The following is a 20680-nucleotide window of genomic DNA, read 5'->3' as shown; positions in this document are numbered from 1 at the left end:
AAGGCTTGAACTCCCCTTCCCATCATCTGCCACTCAGGCTGTACAATTCACAGATTTTTAGCCAGATTAAACTGATGGACGGGTGAAGTTTAAGGTCCTTTCATCACCCAAGCCGGGTCAAGCCATTTTGCCGCTTCTTGAGACGGAACAGCACAACACCCATGCGAGTCCGTGGGCCTACTACTTGTCAGTCCAGTCATTTTGACATTTGAGGGGAGGAAACAACAACCTTATACCTTCATAGTAGTCAAAACAAAGCAACAGGAAATTAAATAACAAACCATTTGCTGCCCATTCGTGACACCCAAAATCCAGTACCTGAGGCAGCTGCTTGACTCTGCCTACTAGGAGGACCGGCCCTGAAGTGCTTGCCTATAGGTCAAATGCAAGCAACTACTTTTCATCAGCAAAATGATTATTTTATTCACTCATATTCACCACAGAGGATTCATGAGGTGTTCTGTGAGTCTTTGAGTCTGGCATTTCAAAATGGCAGGGCAGCTACAGAAAGGGGGGTGGGGGAAATAAAGAGCACTGGGTCTTCCCTCTCTGCTGTGTCTGCCATGTTGGCAACACGACAGGCTGACAACCGAGAAGTTAAGTTCGCAGCAACTTAATAGTAAGTTGCACAATGGTGGGGAGACTGGACAGACCTGCCCATGTCTGAAGATATGCCACTGAAGTCCTGCTGCTTCAAGCACCGGCCAGCTCAGACGTGTGTCATGATGCAGTCATAAAGGAGTGGACTTTTCGGTGGTGGCACCCCAGCTTTGGAATGCTTTCCTCCAAGGAGTAACGAACATCTGGCATTTATATCACACTCATTTCAGTACCAGGATCTTTTGTTGGCATCCGCCTGTCTCAGTCGACTGTGCAGTTTTTACCAGCTGCCTTTTATTATGTGGCTAATTTTAAGTGTTTTATTGTTAACTGTTAGTTAATGCATTATCTATATTATTACACACTGCCCTGAAGTATGTTTTGTTGAAGGGCAGGTGAGAGATGTTTCAAATTAAGTATTGGCCGGTTGCACAATTAAAAGGTGAAAATGCTGTAAGGTGAACTGTGTCCCGGGAGCTAGGTGGTTTTGAGTCTTGGCATTAAAGTAAGACTGCATGGCTGAGCAGTGGCTCAAAACACAGGGTTGTCATAGTGCTACTCCCATGAAAGGGAATAAGGGAAACAGGAACAGTTGCTCCTGAAAGCAAACAGCTCAGTTGCTCAGGCACTGGGAAAAGCTGTGCTTCAGACCTGTTGAATTTCGGCCTGCCTCAACAGCTGTTGAGGACCCAAATGACAGGAACGGGAAGGAAACGGCAGCAACCGTACTGCTCGAAATTATTCATCACTGGTTACATTCACAGTCTAACTTGGGCACATTCATAGAATTGTAGAGTTGGAAGGAACCACCAGAGTCATCAGGGCTTCCCAAACTTGGGTCTCCTGCTGTCAATTCCCACCATGCTTCTGCTAGCTAGGGATGATGGGAGTTGTAGTCCCCAAGCAGCCGGAGACCCAAATTTGGGAAACACCGACCTCCTGTGTCGGAATTTATTGTCCACCGTGGGGCTCTGTTGGGTTGAAATAAGCGACAGACGAATGGCAAGTGTCATATGGGAGGCATCTACCGAGCAGGTCTCGGCGAGTCTCTTTTATTGAATATTACAGCATTACCACATATGTGCTTGTTGCTGATTGGTTAACACAAATACAATGCAAAGGTTGAATATAGGCATTAATCATCAATAGATTAAAGGTTGGGAAAAGGAACGCAGAATTGGGCAGGCGTGAAACCTCCTTGTTAAACTATTAACTAGTGATTGATTATCAAGACTTAAACTATTACTAATGATTGATATTGCATGACATGAAAGAACATAACAATCGCGTTCCGTAGATGTGGTCAACAATGCATTAAGAACAGGTCAGGGTACACTGTTTCATGAACTCAATGTGAACTGATCAGAACATTCCCAGATTCATGTGCAGAGGCAGAAACTTCCCAGCAGGGCTCGAACCCACGACCTGGAGATTAAGAGTCTCCTGCTCTGCCGACGGGGCTATGCTGAGTGCCTTGGAGCGCTGCTGCAATCTGGGTGTGTGCCTGCGCGGTAGGCAGGCAGACATTCAACAGGTTCAGAAGGGCAGCTTTTCCTGGCAATGCCAGAGGAGGAAAGCTTCACCTGTTGGAATTCCGGCTTGGCGCCGGCAGGGTGGCGCCGGCAGCATCCTGCGCAAAGAACCCCAGCGAGAGGCTGGGTGAGATTTCGGAGCCGGGCGTCGAAGCCAGGCAGCCTCCCGGGAAACCGACGCCGCCGGGCGGGGCGCCGCCTCCGCGGGGAAGGGCGCAGCCCTCTGGGCGGAAGAGGCGCCGCCTCGCCATCTCGTGCCCGCGTCTGCCGCCAGAGCGCGAGGAGACGGAGGAGGAGGAGGAGGAGGAGAGCGACGGAGGGACCCAGCGCAGCGGCGACCATGCCTGCCGCCGCGCCGCCGCCCCCCTTGCGCCCCGCTGCCGGGCCGGCGCCCTCCTGCGGCTGCCCCTGCGCCCGACACCATCCCGGTGAGTGGTCCCCGCCTTGCGCCGCGGGAAAAAAAAGCCCCGCGCCCCGTTTCCTCAGACCCCTTTGCCTCCCCATCCCTGTGGGACCCCGCGCCCCGTTTCCTCTGCCAGCCTCCCCCTATCCCGGTTTTATATCAGCTGCGTGAGTTTTTCGCGCGCTCCCCTCGGCGGGAGTTTGGCTGTCCCGCGCGCGCGGCCAACTTGAGACGGGAGAGGGAAACGTGACGAGGGGAAACGTGTGAAAGCCTCGCCCGCCCGCGCAGGATCCCTTGGAGACCCCACTCTGCCCCCCTACTCTCTACCCAGACTACCCCCCCCGCTTCCTCCCTCTACCCGCACCCTATCCCTTACCCCACCCCTCTTCCTACCCCCATCCTACCCTCTACCCCCATTCTACCCCCACCCCCTATCCTACCCCCACCCCCACCCCTACCTACCTCCACCCTCTCTTACCCTCTACCCGCACCCTATCCCTTACCCCACCCCTCTTCCTACCCCCATCCTACCCTCTACCCCCTATCCTACCCCCCCACCCCTACCTACCTCCATCCTCTCTTACCCTCTACCCTCACCCTACTCCACCCGTCCGCCTACCCCCCTACCCACCCCTCTTCCTAACCCTACCCCACCCTCCTCCTCCCCTCTACCCCCACCCCTCCTCCTCCTCCTCCCCTCTACTCCCTACCCCACCGCACCCCTCCTCCTACTCCTACCTCCTACCCTTTACCCCCTACCCCCCCATCAGCCTCCTTATTGACACCCCCACATGTATCTGCCCTCATTCTGTGTTACCTCAGGTGGTTAACCTGGGGGGGGGGGAAGGTGCGGTGGAGTTTTTTTTTTTTTTTTTTTTTAAAAAGAGGATCCTTGGCTTCAGCAGGTGGGGGAATACCCGGTAGATCCGCTGGTGGGAAACGATCTAGTATGTAAGGCTGTCTTCTGAGTCACTGGGAGAATCTTCTTCTGAAAAGGCAATGCCTTAGCTGGGTATCGACTGATTTCTATCCTGGGCAGAGCTTGTTTCAATGCAGGAGGTACCACAATACAGTGGTACCTCGGGTTAAGAACTTAATTCGTTCCGGAGGTCCATTCTTAACCTGAAACTGTTCTTAACCCGAAGCACCACTTTAGCTAATGGGGCCTCCCGCTTCCGCTGTGCCGCTGCTGCGTGATTTCTGTTCTCATCCTGAAGCAAAGTTCTTAACCCGAGGTAATATTTCTGTGTTAGCGGAGTCTGTAACCTGAAGCATCTGTAACCCGAGGTACCACTGTAGTTAACAGAATCAGAGAATTGTAAAGTTGGAAGGACCCACGAGGGTCATCTAGTCCAACCCCCTCCAGTGGACGAATATTTTTGCCCAACGTGGGATAGCTAGCTAGCAGGCATGTCAGCTTGAATAGAGTATTGGGGGTTGGGGCATAATCGATTGCATGACGCAGCACACACACACTATTTGAATGGCAATGCCCATCAACTTGGGGGGGGGTAGCCCCCTCAAATATTTTATGGGGGGGGGGTGAAGGGACCTTGGCCCCCACATGTTGACTCCTGTGCTAGCAAGAAGTGAGCACACTGTCCTGCTGTCATGTCTCCATTTATTGCCCGTGAAAAGTATGGTGCAGTTGGAAAACAGCAGCAACAACAGCAAATTGTGATGTTGGCTGGGATGGGTGTTGGAAAAAAAGTTTTGTATCTTTTTGGTCTTGGGATCTCTAGTATCCTGGGATAGGAGGAACAAAAGAACCCTCCCAGTGTTCCCTGCTTCTTGAAAGCATGTTGGTTCATAACTCTGACTTTCTTCCCCAGGTGGCTGTGAGTGGTGATGAGATACAGTAGTTGTCAAAATTAGGAGAGTAAGTAAGCATGGGCAGAAGATGGACTTTGTGGTCCCTCGGTGACTTAATGGCCGATAGGGGTAGCGCCACCTGTTGGGATTTTTGCAAAAGGATGCCAGACCAGACGAGTCTTGACCAGTTCCAGAAAGCCACATCTCTTGTTGCGCCAGATTCCACTCTCAGGAGTCGCTTTACACAAATTAAGTGTTATGGAGATCCTTTATATGTTTTCCTGCTTTATAAAAATTTAAAACGCATCAGTAGACTATGTGGCTGCTGTTTTTTTGGGTCACTGTTTCTCTACCTGCTTCTTATTCTGCTTCCAGGTGATAGGCACAGGATAAGGTAAAATTTCTAAGACTGGTTGAAGCCAGGAAGCTCTTCCCCTCCAAACTATGCTACTTGCCCAATCTTGATAAGAAGCTGCCTTGATCTACCTAGCGACACTGGCAGGCCCTTTCTACAATGGCTGACCTTCTACATGCCAAGCAGATGCTCTGTTACTAAGCGATGGCCCTTCTGCAAAGTGTGAATCAATGAGGACCCTTTGTTTGGGAATATTCAACCTTACTAACTAGGTGTAGGCTGGGAGAGGCACGAATCAGAGCTTGCTGCAGGATCCTGCTCTGTCCTAGAGTTTATTTCTCATTAGAGGGTCATTGCCTGAAAGCCATCGCCTTGGTGGCAAAGTTGTTCTCATGTTGTGAAGGGCAGGGACTGTTTCTGTCAGAAATGCAGGCCTAGGTCTCCATCTTTGCAGGATAGTGAATGTAGTTTGTGTGGGATGGATATATCTCATGGATCTATCAGCAAAGTGGTTAAGAGGCTGGTCCTTTTTATCTTGCCTCCAGCTGCTTGCATGTTAAAATGGATATTAACGATGGTGGTTGTGTCCAGCTTTGTGCTTCTTAATGAGTTACTTTTTCCAAACGTTTGTATATCATCCTTTTCAAAACTTGGAAAATATTTAATTAGAGAATCTTGAAGTTTGCTATAGCTGTGGAGGGTGAAATAACTGTGGTTGGAGAACAAGGTGAATATTATTTCAGAGACTTTTTTAAAAAAGTTAAGTTTGCATTCAATGAAAAGCATCACAGTATTCTCATTTGCCTTGTTTTGAATTCAACAGCTGTATTAAAACTCTTTTTTGTGTGTGGCAAATCTGAGCCAGGGACACTTGGCCCAGTTCACATGTCACATTAAACTACAGTTTAAAGTTATTATTTTAATATGAATGTGCCTAGTGCTAGTAAATGCTGCTCAGAAGTTCTCACTCTAGTCCTCCCTTCTTGCTGTGTCACCAAGAAACAGCCACTCTGACTTCTTGTGATATCTAAACCTTGACTCATGGTTTGTTTCTCTCCAAGCAAACCATGACTGGTAACCAGCAGTTTGTTCTTGGTTTCCTGCTTGTAGCTTGAAGAGAAACAAACCATGATCCGGGGTTCAGACATCACAAGCCAGGTTTTGGGAGAAGAGCAGAGTGAGAACTTTTTAGCAGGGTGGGCGAACACATAGTTTTTAAATATGTTTTAATGTGAATTTTCAAACGACTGTATGTTTTATTGTGATATGAGAATTGGACCACTGTATTGATGTGTTCTACAAAAAAAAACACTTATGAAAAACAACTTTTTAAAAAAGTTGTTTTGGCTTGTCTTCATGGTACACATTCCCATGGCCTGTGATGGGAATTCATTGGAGTTCATGTTAACAACCCTTTCAGCAAATGAGCAAATAATTTATTGCAGGAAAAATAGAATCTGGTTTGTGTATACTGCTATCCATCCTTTTTTGTTAAGAAAGAACAAAGTGAAGACTTTTGATAAAACTTAGACAGGTGTCATTAAATTTGCAGGAATTTGGTGGATTGGAAAAACAACCAAACCTTTCAAAAATCCAAGTTGTTTTAGCGTTATAGGGAAAATCAAGGCTATCTTGATGTTTCAATCAGTGTTTGAAACTCCCATTGTTCTAGGTGTATTTTGCGACAGAGAATTAGCACAAGCAGTTTCTGGGCGCAGCACTGCGGCTAAGATTTCAGATTAAAACTGCAGAGTGGAAGGAAAGGAGGACCTTTTTCTGCCTCCCCACTTCTAGCTACTCTCTGAAGACTGGAGAAGAGACCCTCTTAAGAATATTAAGGGCGTGGGCAGGGGAAGGACTAGACTACGTGGAAAATGAACATAATATTTTAGCTGCAGTTCATTCATTTTCAGATTTATATTTTTGATATTAAAAAGTGTGCCTAGACATTCCCTTGTTGCGTCCATAACCTAGGTTTAAGGTGCCATTTAGCTCCTAGCTTTCATATTTCTAACACTGGTTTCAATTCTGCTGAAAATAATCATTTTTATGTTTTTAAAACATGACTTCTAAAATTCAGTAGTTTCAAATGAGAACAGAAAATGCCATAGTGTACTTAAATGAGAACAGGTTTGGGACTCTACAGTCATTTTTGGAGGGGAAGGAGGGGGCATATTTCCACTCTGCATAAAATGAATGTGTTCTAGTTGCTTGAGAAACAAGCAAACAGCAGACTTTGTGAAGGTGCTAGGGCTCCAGCTGTGTATTTTGTCAGTCATGCATATCTGCCTTTGGAAGAAGCTTAGGTTGTTAGTTTTGGCTTTCGCTTTCAGGTTGCCTAGGTTTTAAATGTTGAATGACTGGAAAGGAGTACACAGGGACCAAAGGGAAAGCATTCCACGAAGAAGGGAAGGCGGCTACGATGTGCAGTCTGGGAGCGAGCAGCCTTAGCCTGCAGAACTTCTGCCTGGATCTCTCAACATTGACAGCGTTGTGTTTTAGTTTCTGCCATAGTCCTCCAAAAGTCGAAAAGGAATCTCTCTTTTGGAGCCAGTTGCCCCTTAGCAACTTGTGCGTATGATGTATACATGCTAAGCTCGATACTGTGACGTAGGGAGAGGGTGGAAGCTTAAAATATTATAAATAGATGCCTGAACATTAAAGAATCAAGCTGCATGGATTGTGTTAGTGCAGTGGGCGGATAGTTAACATGAGTCTTTTATTTCCGTCGAACACTTGATAAAGAAATGCATAACTTTTTCATTATTCGATAGATGTCACCATGAAAGAACCAATGTGAACAGTTAATATGCTTCCTTTTAATATGGTGTTTATGCTGTGCGAATATTTTTGCTCTTGACTTCAGAGCTATGAGTTAAAGGGGAAAAATGCTCCCTTTTTAGAAAGACATCTCCTTTCTAAAAGCTATCCACTTCTCTTTCAGTCCATTACAAGAAATGTGTACTTAATAATAAGAGGAACTATGGAAATTTACTTTGGTATCATGTTAAAATTTAAGTATAGTGCCAATTAGCAAGGGATGGGTTCCTCACCACAAGAGAGAGATGTGGCTGTATTCAGGGTCTATGTTATGAAAGGTTGTTTTCTGCTGCTCCAGAGAAGCGGACACGGAGCAATGGATCCAAACTACAAGAAAGAAGATTCCACCTAAACTTTAGGAAGAACTTCCTGACAGTAAGAGCTGTTTGACAGTGGAATTTGCTGCCAAGGAGTGTGGTGGAGTCTCCTTCTTTGGAGGTCTTTAAGCAGAGGCTTGACAACCATATGTCAGGAGTGCTCTGATGGTGTTTCCTGCTTGGCAGGGGGTTGGACTCGATGGCCCTTGTGGTCTCTTCCAACTCTAGGATTCTATGATTCTATGATTCTATCCCTCAAGCTAATAATGGTTTGGTGCTTCCCCCTTCTGGGTTTTCTTTTAACAATGCCATAATAGCTGAATTGGACAAACAGTAATTAGTGTTAGTCTTCAAAACGCAATTTGAAACCATGGTTTGAAATAGCAGTGTAAACCAAGGCTTGGACTTGGGAACTGACCATAGCTGCCTTATCAATCACCACTTGAAACTATGGTTAGAACAAATGGAAGAAGAAATTGGCATGTGGGACAGGAAGAAGGATTCTGGTTCAGTCAGATGGAGTCTATGTAGATTCCTTTCTCTTGAGACAGTTCAATTAACAACAAAGAAGAACTGTTGTATGGCATAAGTTTTTTGTGGATTAGAGTCCACAAACTTATCAGAATCTTAGAATGATCCACTTTTGCGAATGTATAATGAGCTTCAGTTGTAGCTTGAAGGGGTGGAAAGCTTTGGGGTTTCACCCCTAGACTCCAAGCTTAGAGGTGGTCCAGACCTCTTCCTTTTGATTTCAGGGGGGGGGGGAAGTGTCTTGTTCTTATGTTTCTGGAAGAACAAATGACCGGACACTCAAGGCAGTTGGCCACCCCATTGTTCCTGGCTGTTTCTGATGCATGTGAAAAGACTGGGATGATTAGCAATGGTTTAAAGTGGTTTTGAATTAAAATGTTTTATTACCTTAAAATATAAAAAAAATTACCCTTGCTGTTTTGCACTGAAGTTTGATGACCCAGTCAACTCAATTTCTAGTTACAAGCCCGGATATTTACTTTGTGTCCTGCTTTTGTTGGTGGGAGTTGCCACTGTTTTCACACACCTCTCTCTCTCTCTCTCTCTCTCTCTCTCTCAGCAAGGTACTTGCCTTTTCAAATATACCAACACATTCCTTTTTTGTTCTCAGAAAAAGCTATGCAAGGAATGGCAATTCACTCATAATGGATTGAGTAGGAGGGTGCTTGAGATTTGTTGAGGCAGACAGAGGGAAATCTGAAGAAAAAGAAGTTGTAGTAGATCAGTTTGCAGATGGCTTTATACATGATCTGTTATTCCAAAATTTGTTGTTGGCATCTGTCTGTGTTGGGACGCGGGTGGCGCTGTGGGTTAAACCACAGAGCCTAGGACTTGCTGATCAGAAAGTTGGTGGTTCGAATCCCCGTGATTGGGTGAACTCCCGTTGCTCGGTCCCTGCTCCTGCCGACCTAGCAGTTTGAAAGCCCGTCAAAGTGCAAGTAGATAAATAGGTACCGCTCCGGTGGGAAGGTAAACGGCGTTTCCGTGTGCTGCTCTGGTTTCGCCTGAAGTGGCTTAGTCATGCTGGCCACATGACCCGGAAGCTGTACGCCGGCTCCCTCGGCCAATAAAGCAAGATGAGCGCCACAACCCCAGAGTCGGTCACGACTGGACCTAATGGTCAGGGGTCCCTTTACTTTCACCTTAGCCTCTTCTTCTCCTCCCAAATATATCCCACAAGGCAGCGGAGGCTTAGGATCAGAGTTTTCCTTCTCCTAGATGGACTCCCTTCCCAGGTTGATGAGCCCCACCTGCCCCTCACTTCCCTCTATAACGTGCAGAAACCACCTTCTTGACCATTGAACCCACTTGGTCTATTCATTCTCCAGAGCCTGTTTTTGCATGCAAGGAAAGTCCCTGTCTCACCAAGGGTTTGAGACCCATTGGCTACCCTCACCTGGTTTAGCTGGCCAGTGGAAGCCGTTCCCGGGATGTGACCACTGTCGCATGCTGACATTCTAAGAGCCACAGGTGAGAGCTTAGTGCAGAGTGAATGACCAAACTACCTCAGAAGGAGCATCCCATGCATCCTATTCCAAAATAACTGTGCCTTAACTAGCATCTGACCTTGTTTACAAGGGCTGATAAAAAAGTGGAGGAAAGCTTTCAGAATAAATAGTGGTGGCTTGGCCATTACCTTAGATGTGCCAAACAGGTGCTAGGTTTAGAATGATGCCTAGTACCAACTCCAGCATCTTGTCTTTCTCCACCCTACCTGGAGATGACAGAAACCAAATGTATTGCATGCACGATATGTTCTCCGTTATGGGGTCTTTCCCCACACCTTATGATTAAAGGTATAAATAAATATGAAGTAAGGGCTTGTGCCTTTCTGCATATGCATATGTAGCCATGTTCTGCAAACACCGAAGAATGAATGTGATTGCTAGAATGTGCTATTGGCACAGCATTTGGGGCCCGTTGGTTCTCTGCATTTTGCTTAACCTGGGCATTTTAACGCAACAGACTTTGTGTTTGTTTCTTGCTGACTGCCACCCACGTAATAGAAAATTATGGAAGTCAGTAAAATAAAATAAAAATAAAATCACAAACTGACTGCCTCTGGCGTCACAAGAGCAAGATTATGCCACTTAGCGCGCCCCCCCCCCCATCTCTCACTTAACATTTGTGATCTCTGAATAATTTTTGTATCCCTTGAGGGGTGGTCTATATCACCCTTTAAATGTAATTAGCCATAGAACAATGCAGGGTGTTGAACAGACTCACTTAGAACCTGCTCCTGTTTTAACAAAAAAAAGCCCCAAAGCCAGAGAGGCAGTCTGACTCAAGGCAGGCTTCCTGTGTTCCCTTTACTTAAATAGTTTATTGAATTATATACAGTCTATGGTGTCTGAAAGTTGTTTATCTTACCTAGGAATAGTTTGCTTCACTGTAAATTAAAATAGAACATTTCCTGACTTCCTTCTGTTCCTAGTATAATTTTATTTAGTCCAATTATGGTGCTAATGTGAGCAATTACCTATACGCATAAAGGAGGCTTTCAGTAATCCTTGTGAAAATGATCTGTCACTCAAGCAGCTTATTTGCAGAATTTTGAGGTCTAGCAACGGTAAAACCACAAAGTTAAGAGAGAGATACAAGCCCAGCACAATAAAACAAGCTCAGTATAATACTGTGTACAGCACAGAACTGAAAACACCTGCAGGGACAGAGTTTGGTAATATGGCGTCCTGAGCAGACAAAATTTGGTGTGTCCTCCCCCCCCCCCCCCAATATTTCTTATTTTCACAACAATTCCTTTTGGTCCAATTGCTTTTAAAAAGGATCATATCAATAGGTACCCGAATAAATATAGGTGTAGGTGTTGTTGTTTTGTTTTGTTTTGTTTTGTTTTGTTTTTATTTTATTTTATTTTATTTTATTTTATTTTATTTTATTTTTATTTTATTTTATTTTATTTTATTTTATTTTATTTTATTTTATTTTATTTTATTTTATTTTATTTTATTTTATTTTATTTTATTTTATTTTATTTTATTTTATTTTATTTTATTTTATTTTATTTTATTATGCACCCCCTTGGCTTGGCACCCTGTGTGTGCGAACCACTTTCACTATCCTAAATCTGGCGACCCTGTGTGTGCGAACCACTTTCACTATCCTAAATCTGGCGATTTTGATGTGTACATCAAAACTGCCAGCTGTATCATGGGAACTTCAGTTCTTAAAAGACCCTGGAGAACAGAAGAATCTTAGCTTAGTGCTAAGAAGGCAACAGTTGGGGAACTTTGCTATGGGACGCATTCCATCGTTGAGGGGCTGCTACTGAAAAGGCCTTAAAACTGGGAAACATCATCTATTTGGGTAGAAGGCACAATCTATAGTTTTCTTATAATATGAATATTCCTGTTTTAACAAATGCGTTCTTTTTGTGTACAAATATGTTAACGTTAAAGCCTGTTTTCAATATTGGCAGATGTTTTTATTCAGACTGTCCCTATGGATCGAGATAAAATCTGTTCCCCCTGCAGAAATGATCAATTACTTGTCCTGGTCGTATAAAATTAAGTCGGTCTTGTTCAGTGCATAAGGAGCTGATAGATCTGGGGGAGTATTAAGACCACTTTGCAAGTTAATGCATAACATTGATTTCCCTTTGTAAGCTGCCTTTTTAGCAGTGTTTGATCTGTATCTCCAGTATTTAACCACTTAGTCCACTTAGAAACAAATTTATTTTGGGAGTTACACTTCAGTTCTCAGCAGGTATTACAAGAATGCCTTGCTTTGGTCTCTTAAAGGTGATGTAGTTGGGACTCTCTTAACAAGAAATCTTGAATGGGCCGCAGAATCACATGCTCACTACCTGTGCAGATCAAATTTCCATCCTAAGATTCTTAAACAAGGATTTTGAGCTATACTGGTTACGCAGCAAGCTTGTGGCCAAAATACAGTGGTACCTGGGGTTAAGTACTTAATTCGTTCTGGAGGTCCGTACTTAACGTGAAACTGTTCTTAACCTGAAGCACCACTTTAGCTAATGGGGCCTCCTGCTGCTGCTACGCCGCCGGAGCACGATTTCTGTTCTCATCCTGAAGCAAAGTTCTTAACCTGAAGCACTATTTCTGGGTTAGCGGAGTGTGTAACCTGAAGCGTATGTAACCTGAAGCGTATGTAACCCGAGGTACCACTGTAAGCAGTCTGGCAACCATGGAATTTGCTTGGTCACTTGAATTTTTCCCCTGCCTCACTTGCCTTCTGAAAAGTGCTCAAGGCTTGGGGGTTAACCACTTGTAAACTTGTCATCCGCATTAGCGATCCAGGACACATGATAAAAGAGGAGAGGAGGTATATTCCCTGAACTATAGAGTCTTGTGAGTAGAGTTGTCTTTAAAGAACCAGGTTTTCAGATTAGAAGTTTAATAATATTTCAGATTAGTGTTGCACTTGGTGTGTGTGTGTGTTTTTGTGTGTGTGTGTGTGTGTGTGTGTATTGAAAGGTTTAAATATTTGCTTATGTCTAGCATTTGTAACATTCAGTTATTCTTTCCTGTTTCAATAATAACATAAAATGTAAATGTAGTCTAGACTTCATTTCAGACCGAGGAGATGTCTGCTGAAATATACAGGACAGAGGGGAAGGCTAAAGATGGGATTTTGCTCTCCAGCATCAGCCATGTGGCAAATTGGTACATCTGCATTTGCCCTTGGGCAGCCTTAACCACAGTTAGAGCAGATGCGCTTCCACCCTTCTGCTTTAATCACAGTTAAGGAAGTGGATGCAACTCTCTGGTCTGCTCTGGTTTCTTAAATTTGATTGACACCCAGCATTAAATTGGTACAGAGCTACAAGAGACAAGACTGAAGCAGTGAATTGAACTGTTTTGGCAGGTTCAGGTTACAATGAACTCTTCTTCAGACAGGAGTTAGTCTCAGGTTATACTAGCAACCTCTCAAGCTCTCAACACAGATGGTTTCCCTCTCCTTCCAGACCCTGGACAAGTCTGGATTTATCCATTGCAGAATGGTTAGCTTAGGTAAGTAAATACATGCAGGGAAGTCTCTATCTTAAATTTGATCTTGGAAAACTGTGGGTTAGGTGGGAAGCCCCACATTGCGTGAAATCTTGATGTCTTGGTTGTGTTCACAAGCCACTGCAAAGCCAGTTGTACTAATTCTGTATCTGCATACTAAATAGGGCATTCTTAGATGGATAAAAGTATATTTGAGCTCTCAGATTTGCTCCTGTGTGCATTTCCCTCCATTTTAATAATTTTATATTAAATTTAAAAATTTAAAACCTTAATTTTTGCTTCCTTAAATCCCTCATTGCTGGCTTTTATTTCTGCTTGCTGACCTGGGGTAAGAAGGCAGGATTCCATTTCTAAGGTGCCGGTAAACAATGCCAGTGTGAAATTCACGTGCTGTAAAAGGATGCCTGTGGTCACATTTTGTTTCCATCTGACTAATTCAATACACTTGCTGTGTAGTGTCCTGCCTTCTTTGCTCCCCCTTTCTGTACAGTCTCGTGCACACACAGTGTACATTGGCCTTGCAAGTTGCCGTTGTGAATAATTTACTTTAAGGAACAAGAGATCGAAGTCAATACAGTTCTAAAAGACTCAAGTTACACCTTACAGATAATGGCTACTTGCGCATTGCAAACCTGTGTACGTTTACGCAAGGGAGCCATGTCGTACAAAGGGCTGTTCTGAACTGTGCTCAGCTGAGGCATACATATGCCAGTGTGTCCTTCCTTTAGCCTGCTTTTACACATACTTGTATGCAGTGATTTGAGGGTCTGTCACAGTGCATACCTTTGTGTACTATAATTTTAGTATCCTTGGGATTAATGCACTGACTTTAGTTGGGGAAGGGGCAAGAATCAAAGGCAGTTGCAATTTAGTCATCAGCCTCGTAAATTAGCCGATGAAAGGTCTTTTGCATGATAATGAAATAAATAATGGATCACTGGTGATATAAATTCAAACGTTGTTTTTGGTAGCTATGCTCTTTTCAAAGGCCTTCTGCATAATAATAATAATGTGTTTTGAAGGGTTTTTCTACTTGAGAAACTATTAGTAATAGAAATTCCCCCTCCCCACCTCTAAATCTAACAAAGCCTCACTTCCTCTGACCCCACCTTCAATGAATTGGAGCAAGAATATAAAGGACTGGCTTCACTGTTTTAAAAACAAAATGGCATGTCTGGCTCAAAATAGTTATCCTTGTGCCCCAGCACACGTGCTGGGTTCCACCCAACTTTTGGGGGGGCTTGTTGCACATGTGTGATGTCATGCATTGGAAGGGGGACCAGCAGGGTCCGTTGTGGCCGCAGGAAGGCCCGATGGGAACTGCTGCGGGAGGGCCTGACGGAGACTACCGCAGCTATGCGGGACCTGCCCCCCGCTTGAATTTTTTGGGGTGCCTCGGCCTCCCCGGTCCCCCCAATGGCACCCCAGTACCTGGTAGAATTTTTGCGTGTATTTGAGCAGAAGTCTCAAGTGATTCAGGAAAGTCATGCAGGCAATCCCAGAGTGTCTTCCTCTTTGTAAGGCTTCCTCTGTCTGTTGGGTATGTCTTTCAAACTTTTTTGGAAATACTCTTTGTGAGAAATGTTCCCTCGCAAGCCTAGGTGAACTGATATTTTTGGCCTCAATATAAGACCCTCTTTGGGACCTTTTAACATACGTACAATGAACACGCAGGATGAAGAAGCTTCACCCCTAAGACTGTACATTCGGACTGCGTAATTGGGAACTTGGTGAAAGTCAAAGCTCCCAATTGTGTATAGAGGTCCCTACTTGCATTTACTTGTGTGCTCACAGGTTCTCTTCAGATTTTTAAATGTACATGCTTAGGTGTGAGGTGGAGTCTTGCCGCCACATTCCTCTTTTCCAGCCCATGCACTTTTGTTCAGACTACACTGAAAATCTGAAGAGGGTTCATGTATTGACTTAGCACATATTAAAGTTGGGGTATGTAATTCAAATATGGGTGTTATGCCTAGACTGTGAGGGATAAAGTATTCCTCCTTTGAGAACCATGTTCACGAATTCTTAGGTTTTTTGCATGTATCCCCCTCAACAAAAAACATATACAGTACACTACACTAACAAAGTTCATTTGAGAAGAAAAGCCAAATTCTGCAGCCAATGTAAAACGCACACATGGATTTGCTTGAATTTTCTGATTTTGCATCATGTATTCCATAGGTTTTGCTGCTTGACACCATTTATTCTTTTAGTCATATGTAGGGGCAATGATTTATGAGAGACAGTAAAACCTCACCCTCCCTGTAGAGCAGTGTGTTCAACAACTTACATTCAAATAATTTATTTATTAAACCAGTCAATGTATCTCTCAAGCAAAGTTACACAGACTTCCCTGGCTTCAAACGTCTCCAGGCATTACAGAAACTCTCAGATATAACTTTACAAACAAAGAGGCTACTGGTTTTTGTGTGTGTGCTATTGTGAAAACGTAGCATTACCTACATGGGCAATGTTCTTAAACCTTTGTCCTTGGCCCTTTTAAATGGGAGGACTAATACTGACATACCAGTGTACAGCTGGGTTCATAATATTTTGCATGTGTCCCAGTTCTCCAAATGATGAGAACTCAAGGGGCACAGTGTACGCAGGTCCTATTCCCTTGGAACGAGGTCACTGGAGGAGACTTGCTAGTGTTTGTGGTGTTTGTTGGTGATTTATATACACATATATATACAGGTTGAGCATAGGGGAATATATACCACTTAACACAAGCAAATGCCCTAAATTCACTGCTCCCTCTTCAAATTCCGAGTGAAACCACAAGCTCCTGTAAGATCATTGCATAAAGCAGTCCACCTTTTTCTGTATGTCTTCTCTCAGCTTAATTTAAACTGCTTCTTTCAAAGACACTGAGTTTGCACATTCTACAGCCAATTTCCAAATTGCTCTCCCCGCCAGAAGGGTCTCCAACAAGTCTCTTGTAAAAGGTAAAGGTAAAGGGACCCCTGACCATTAGGTCCAGTCGTGGCCGACTCTGGGGTTGCGGCGCTCATGTCGCTTTATTGGCCGAGGGAGCCGGCGTACAGCTTCTGGATCATGTGGCCAGCATGACTAAGCCGCTTCTGGCGAACCAGAGCAGTGCACTGAAACGCCGTTTACCTTCCCACTGGAGCCATACCTATTTATCTACTTGCACTTTGACGTACTTTCGAACTGCTAGGTTGGCAGGAGCAGGGACCGAGCAACAGGAGCTCACCCCATCGCGGGGATTCGAACCGCCGACCTTCTGATCGGCAAGTCCTAGGCTCAGTGGTTTAACCCACAGCACCACTCGCGTCCCTAAGTCTCTTGTACTTGGCCATTATTATTTTTTACATAACAAACGAAGACCTGTTTGGCAGGTTTGACCAATTACATAGTCCTTCACAGCCTCACTTTTTAGAATTTACATTTTTAATATACTGAAATAAGAGGTTTGGGGACCCTCAGTTGGCAATCACAATTTAACAGAACACCTTTTATGCAACCTTATGTAAACATAGCATATATCTAAGACTTTCCCTTCCTGTTTCCATTTTTGAAAAGTTACTTTCTTTTATGGAGCTAGGGTGGTCATATTCTCTGATCACTGTGCAATTGAAGAGGATGATTGATTTTTTACAGTACCGGAATGCTTATCCACCATAATGGCCTTTTGTCCCTCCATCAGGTTCCATAGGGTTGGAATATAATTTCACAAGATATTGATGTCCTTGAACCTCAGATATTTATCTGAGATATATTAAAATGGCTAACAGTCTCTGCCCCAAAGTCTGTAATTTTAGGGCAGGCCCACATGTGATCTCTGAGTGGATAGCACATGGGCAACATTGCCTGTGCTTCATATCTTTTTGGGAAAGCCATTGTGGGGTTTGGTAAGCTCTGAATATGACTCTTCGCCTGATACCCAGAGAGATCAATCTCATGGATGCCAGCATTGCTTTCCAGGTACCTGATATTCCATTTGACCAATCCTCTCTCTTTTCATTGAGGTCAAGTTGTCTTGTCCATTAAGGTTCAATGTAAAGATGTTATTGACTTAGGACGTTGTCAAAGGTTATTAAAGACTGGGGTTTCAGAGGCACTCGGTGCTTCCAGCTCAAATAATGGGTGTTTCAGTTGTATATGTAGCTAGCCTGTTGACTGTGGGAGGCCAAGAGGTTCCACTAGATTAGGAAAAGAGAGAAATCACTGGAAGCAATCAGTTGGTCCACGTCCTAACTTTACAACTACAGTATCTCCGGAGTTGGAAGAACTACTCTATATTCTTATAGCCAGGGCTTTTTTTTCAGCCAGAACTTGCTGAAACTCAGTTCCGGCCCCTCTCAGGTGGGTGCCATTGCCATTATAAAAGAACAAGCGATTTCCAGCACCTCTTTTTCTAGAAAAATAGCGCTGCTTATAACTATATAAATCATAGGCCAGAATGACTAAGTTGTATTTTTATTGCAGCACCAAAGTCATGCTGTGGTAGAAAAATGACTTTATCACTTTTCTTTGCATTGTTTCCATAGAGGGGATTGTGATATTTGCAGTGACCTTGCCTATAAGAACTTCTGAGTTAGAGATGTGCATGACGTTCTTTGAAATCCAAAAACATGCTGGTTTCTGTTTTAGAAGAGTTTGAATTCCCTTCCTGCCTTTTATTTTGGGAGCGGATGCTTTGTTTGAATTGACTCCTTTTCTTGGGAGAAATATCTTTTCTATATTGATGTAGGCTGCTGGGGGAAAATCAGCAGGTCTCGAGGGCTGTCTCCCACCAATAGCCTTAAAAGTAGAACAGGGTACTGAAATGTGTGTTTACTTGTTTTGTTTCCCTAAACTTCCAATTGCCGTGTTGTGGCCACTGGGTTTTAACTTACAAGTGTTCCAAAAGTCCTCTGTGGACAACTTTTGTTTGTTCAGATCTATGGTACTTGGTTTTATAGTGTTTTTTTCCTCCACCAGAAAATATTCCAATGAAAGTTAGCCAAAAAACCCACCAAGCTCAACATGGCACAAACACTTGGAAACAGACTTTAAATTCACACCATTGGCTTTCTAATACATATTTTGGATCTCTCTGTGCCATTCAGATGCCTCACAGTCTATTTTGGGTGCGAGACAACACATGTCAATATCTCCCTTGAAAATTGGGGTTCCAAACTGGACAAACGTATTCCTGATATAAAGGGACATGTTAAGTGATATGAATATGCTAATAGGGATCAGTTAACAGCAGCTCTTTGGTCTGAGTGTCTTAGTTTTTGTGTATTAGGCCCACCCAACTTGCAGAAAATGTTCACTCGAAGTTTCTGGGGAACAAAAGTTGAATGGCTATCTTTTCTTTTGCAGAACCTCGAGGATTTTTTGACCACTCTTTAAACTGCATAACGGAGAGAAGACTACAAGGCACTTGCCCACCAATTGGCCGTGGAAGTTTTGGGAAGCCGTTTTTTGGTACAAACTGTTTCAGTTCCCCATTTATTAATTCCCGGACTGGTTTCCACACAATTCATTCCGAGAACAGCCCAGTGAAGCCGAGGATTGTCACTGTCGTAAAACCTTGTGGGCACACAGTGAGGAAGATAACGCTGCTCCTAAATCGCCGATCTGTCCAGACATTTGAACAACTGATCGCTGACATCTCAGAAGCCCTTGGGTTTCCACGCTGGAAGAATGACCGCGTGAGAAAACTGTATAATTTGAAGGGAAGGGAAATCCGAAGTGTTTCTGACTTCTTTAGAGAAGGCGATGCCTTTATAGCTATGGGGAAGGAACAGCTAACTCCAAAGAACCTGGAGGCTGCAATCCAAGAGCTTTTCCCTGACAACCCCTATGCACCCCGCACTGGAACCACACAAAACTGGGAACAAACTCAGAAACCCAAAAACAGGCTGTATGAAAAGTCTTCCAAACTGGAAAAGAGCCTTGAGCCCATAGCTGCCAAGAACTGTCTGGATGCCATATCTCCTAAACTAATTAATAGGCATGAAGTGAAAGTTCAGACCAAGGTCAGGCAAGAGGAGAAGGTGAGGACCAAAAAGAGGTGGGTCAGAGATAACTGGAATGAAGAGCAAGATGCAAAGCCATCTAGAAAAGCGAGAGAATGCGAGAGATATTTTAATCAAGAGAAATGCTTTGAAAGTGAAGCAGAAAAGAGTTCGGACATGATGGTGAGATGTGAAAAGTGCCAAAGAGAAAGGGAACTCAGGCAAAAATTGCAGAAGGAAAGACAGACTGATCTTCCATTTGAGAGCAGGGACTTGAGTATGAGAACGTGTCAGAGATATCATGTAGAAAGGCCAGTGAAATTGAGAAATTGCAGGAAATTGTCAGAAAGCTCCGCGGAAGAGGGCAAAATTACATGGAACGATGCTGCTTGTCAAAGTACCTGGACAGCCCCTCTCAGCCATGCCAAAAAAGACTCAGAGAAGCAAAAAAGGAGCGTTGACAGAGAGCAAACTCTGGAAAGCCATAAGAATCATGATGAAGAACTGGGAAAGATGAAGCCCATAGAAAGTCAGCGTACCATAGTAGGAGATGCCTATGAATTGAAGAAGGAGCACCGAAAATGTTCTAGAGTGAACCAAAGCTGTTGGTTGATCAAGGGTTCTCGGACAGATACTGAAAAACCATTGAAAATTCAGGGGAATAAGGAAGAGGTACGGAAACCGAAGGAGGAAGCTAATGGAGGAGAAGAGAAAGTAGGTCATAGTGAGGGTGAACCAATTAGGCATGAAAGGGAGGAAGAACATAAAGTCGTCAAAGAGATTAACAAGACACGTAGGGCCAGTGACGCAAAGCTGAGACATGATGTCTCAAGCAGAGCAGATGTGGAGAAGAGCTATGAGATTGGCAGAACCATTGGAGATGGGAACTTTGCTGTTGTGATGGAGTGTCATCACCGCAACACTAATCAGAACTATGCTATGAAAATCATTGATAAGTCCAAGCTGAAAGGGAAGGAAGACATGCTTGAAAATGAAATACTGATCATAAAGAGCCTTTCCCACCCAAACATTGTCAGTTTGATTGAAGTATTTGAAACCGATGCAGAAATATACCTAATCTTGGAGTACGTTCCCGGTGGGGACCTGTTTGATGCCATAATCGAGAGTGTGAAATTCACAGAACGTGATGCTGCTCTCATGATAACCGATCTGTGCGAAGCTCTCGTCTATATTCACGGCAAGAACATTGTCCACAGAGATCTTAAGCCAGAAAATCTTCTGGTAAGTATTGGGAAATGTGCTGGGAGGGGGGCGGGGCGGCGTCTATGGGGTTGTTGTTTTTATTTTGATTATATATTTTGTGGTATTATATTCTGATTTAGTTCT

General features: G+C 44.0%; 1 protein-coding gene across 2 annotated transcripts in view; it reads left to right on the top strand.

The window, feature by feature from the left end:
- Window positions 1-2457: 2457 nt before the first annotated feature.
- The window catches only part of DCLK3 (doublecortin like kinase 3), a 30711-nt gene continuing 12488 nt past the window's right edge, over window positions 2458-20680 (top strand). The window contains exons 1-2 of one of the 2 annotated variants that reach the window (XM_080975822.1): window positions 2458-2560; window positions 18696-20575. In XM_080975822.1, the coding sequence (XP_080831948.1) occupies window positions 2473-2560; window positions 18696-20575 (1968 nt within the window). In that variant the 5' untranslated portion in view covers window positions 2458-2472. Of the gene's footprint in view, window positions 2561-13252; window positions 13365-18695; window positions 20576-20680 lie in introns of those variants that run through there. The other variant, XM_080975823.1, reaches the window with a different exon arrangement.

This window comes from Podarcis pityusensis, assembly GCF_964106645.2.
Source record: "Podarcis pityusensis genome assembly, chromosome: 12".
NCBI lineage: Eukaryota > Metazoa > Chordata > Lepidosauria > Squamata > Lacertidae > Podarcis > Podarcis pityusensis.
This window is presented reverse-complemented; position numbering and strand designations above follow the sequence as displayed.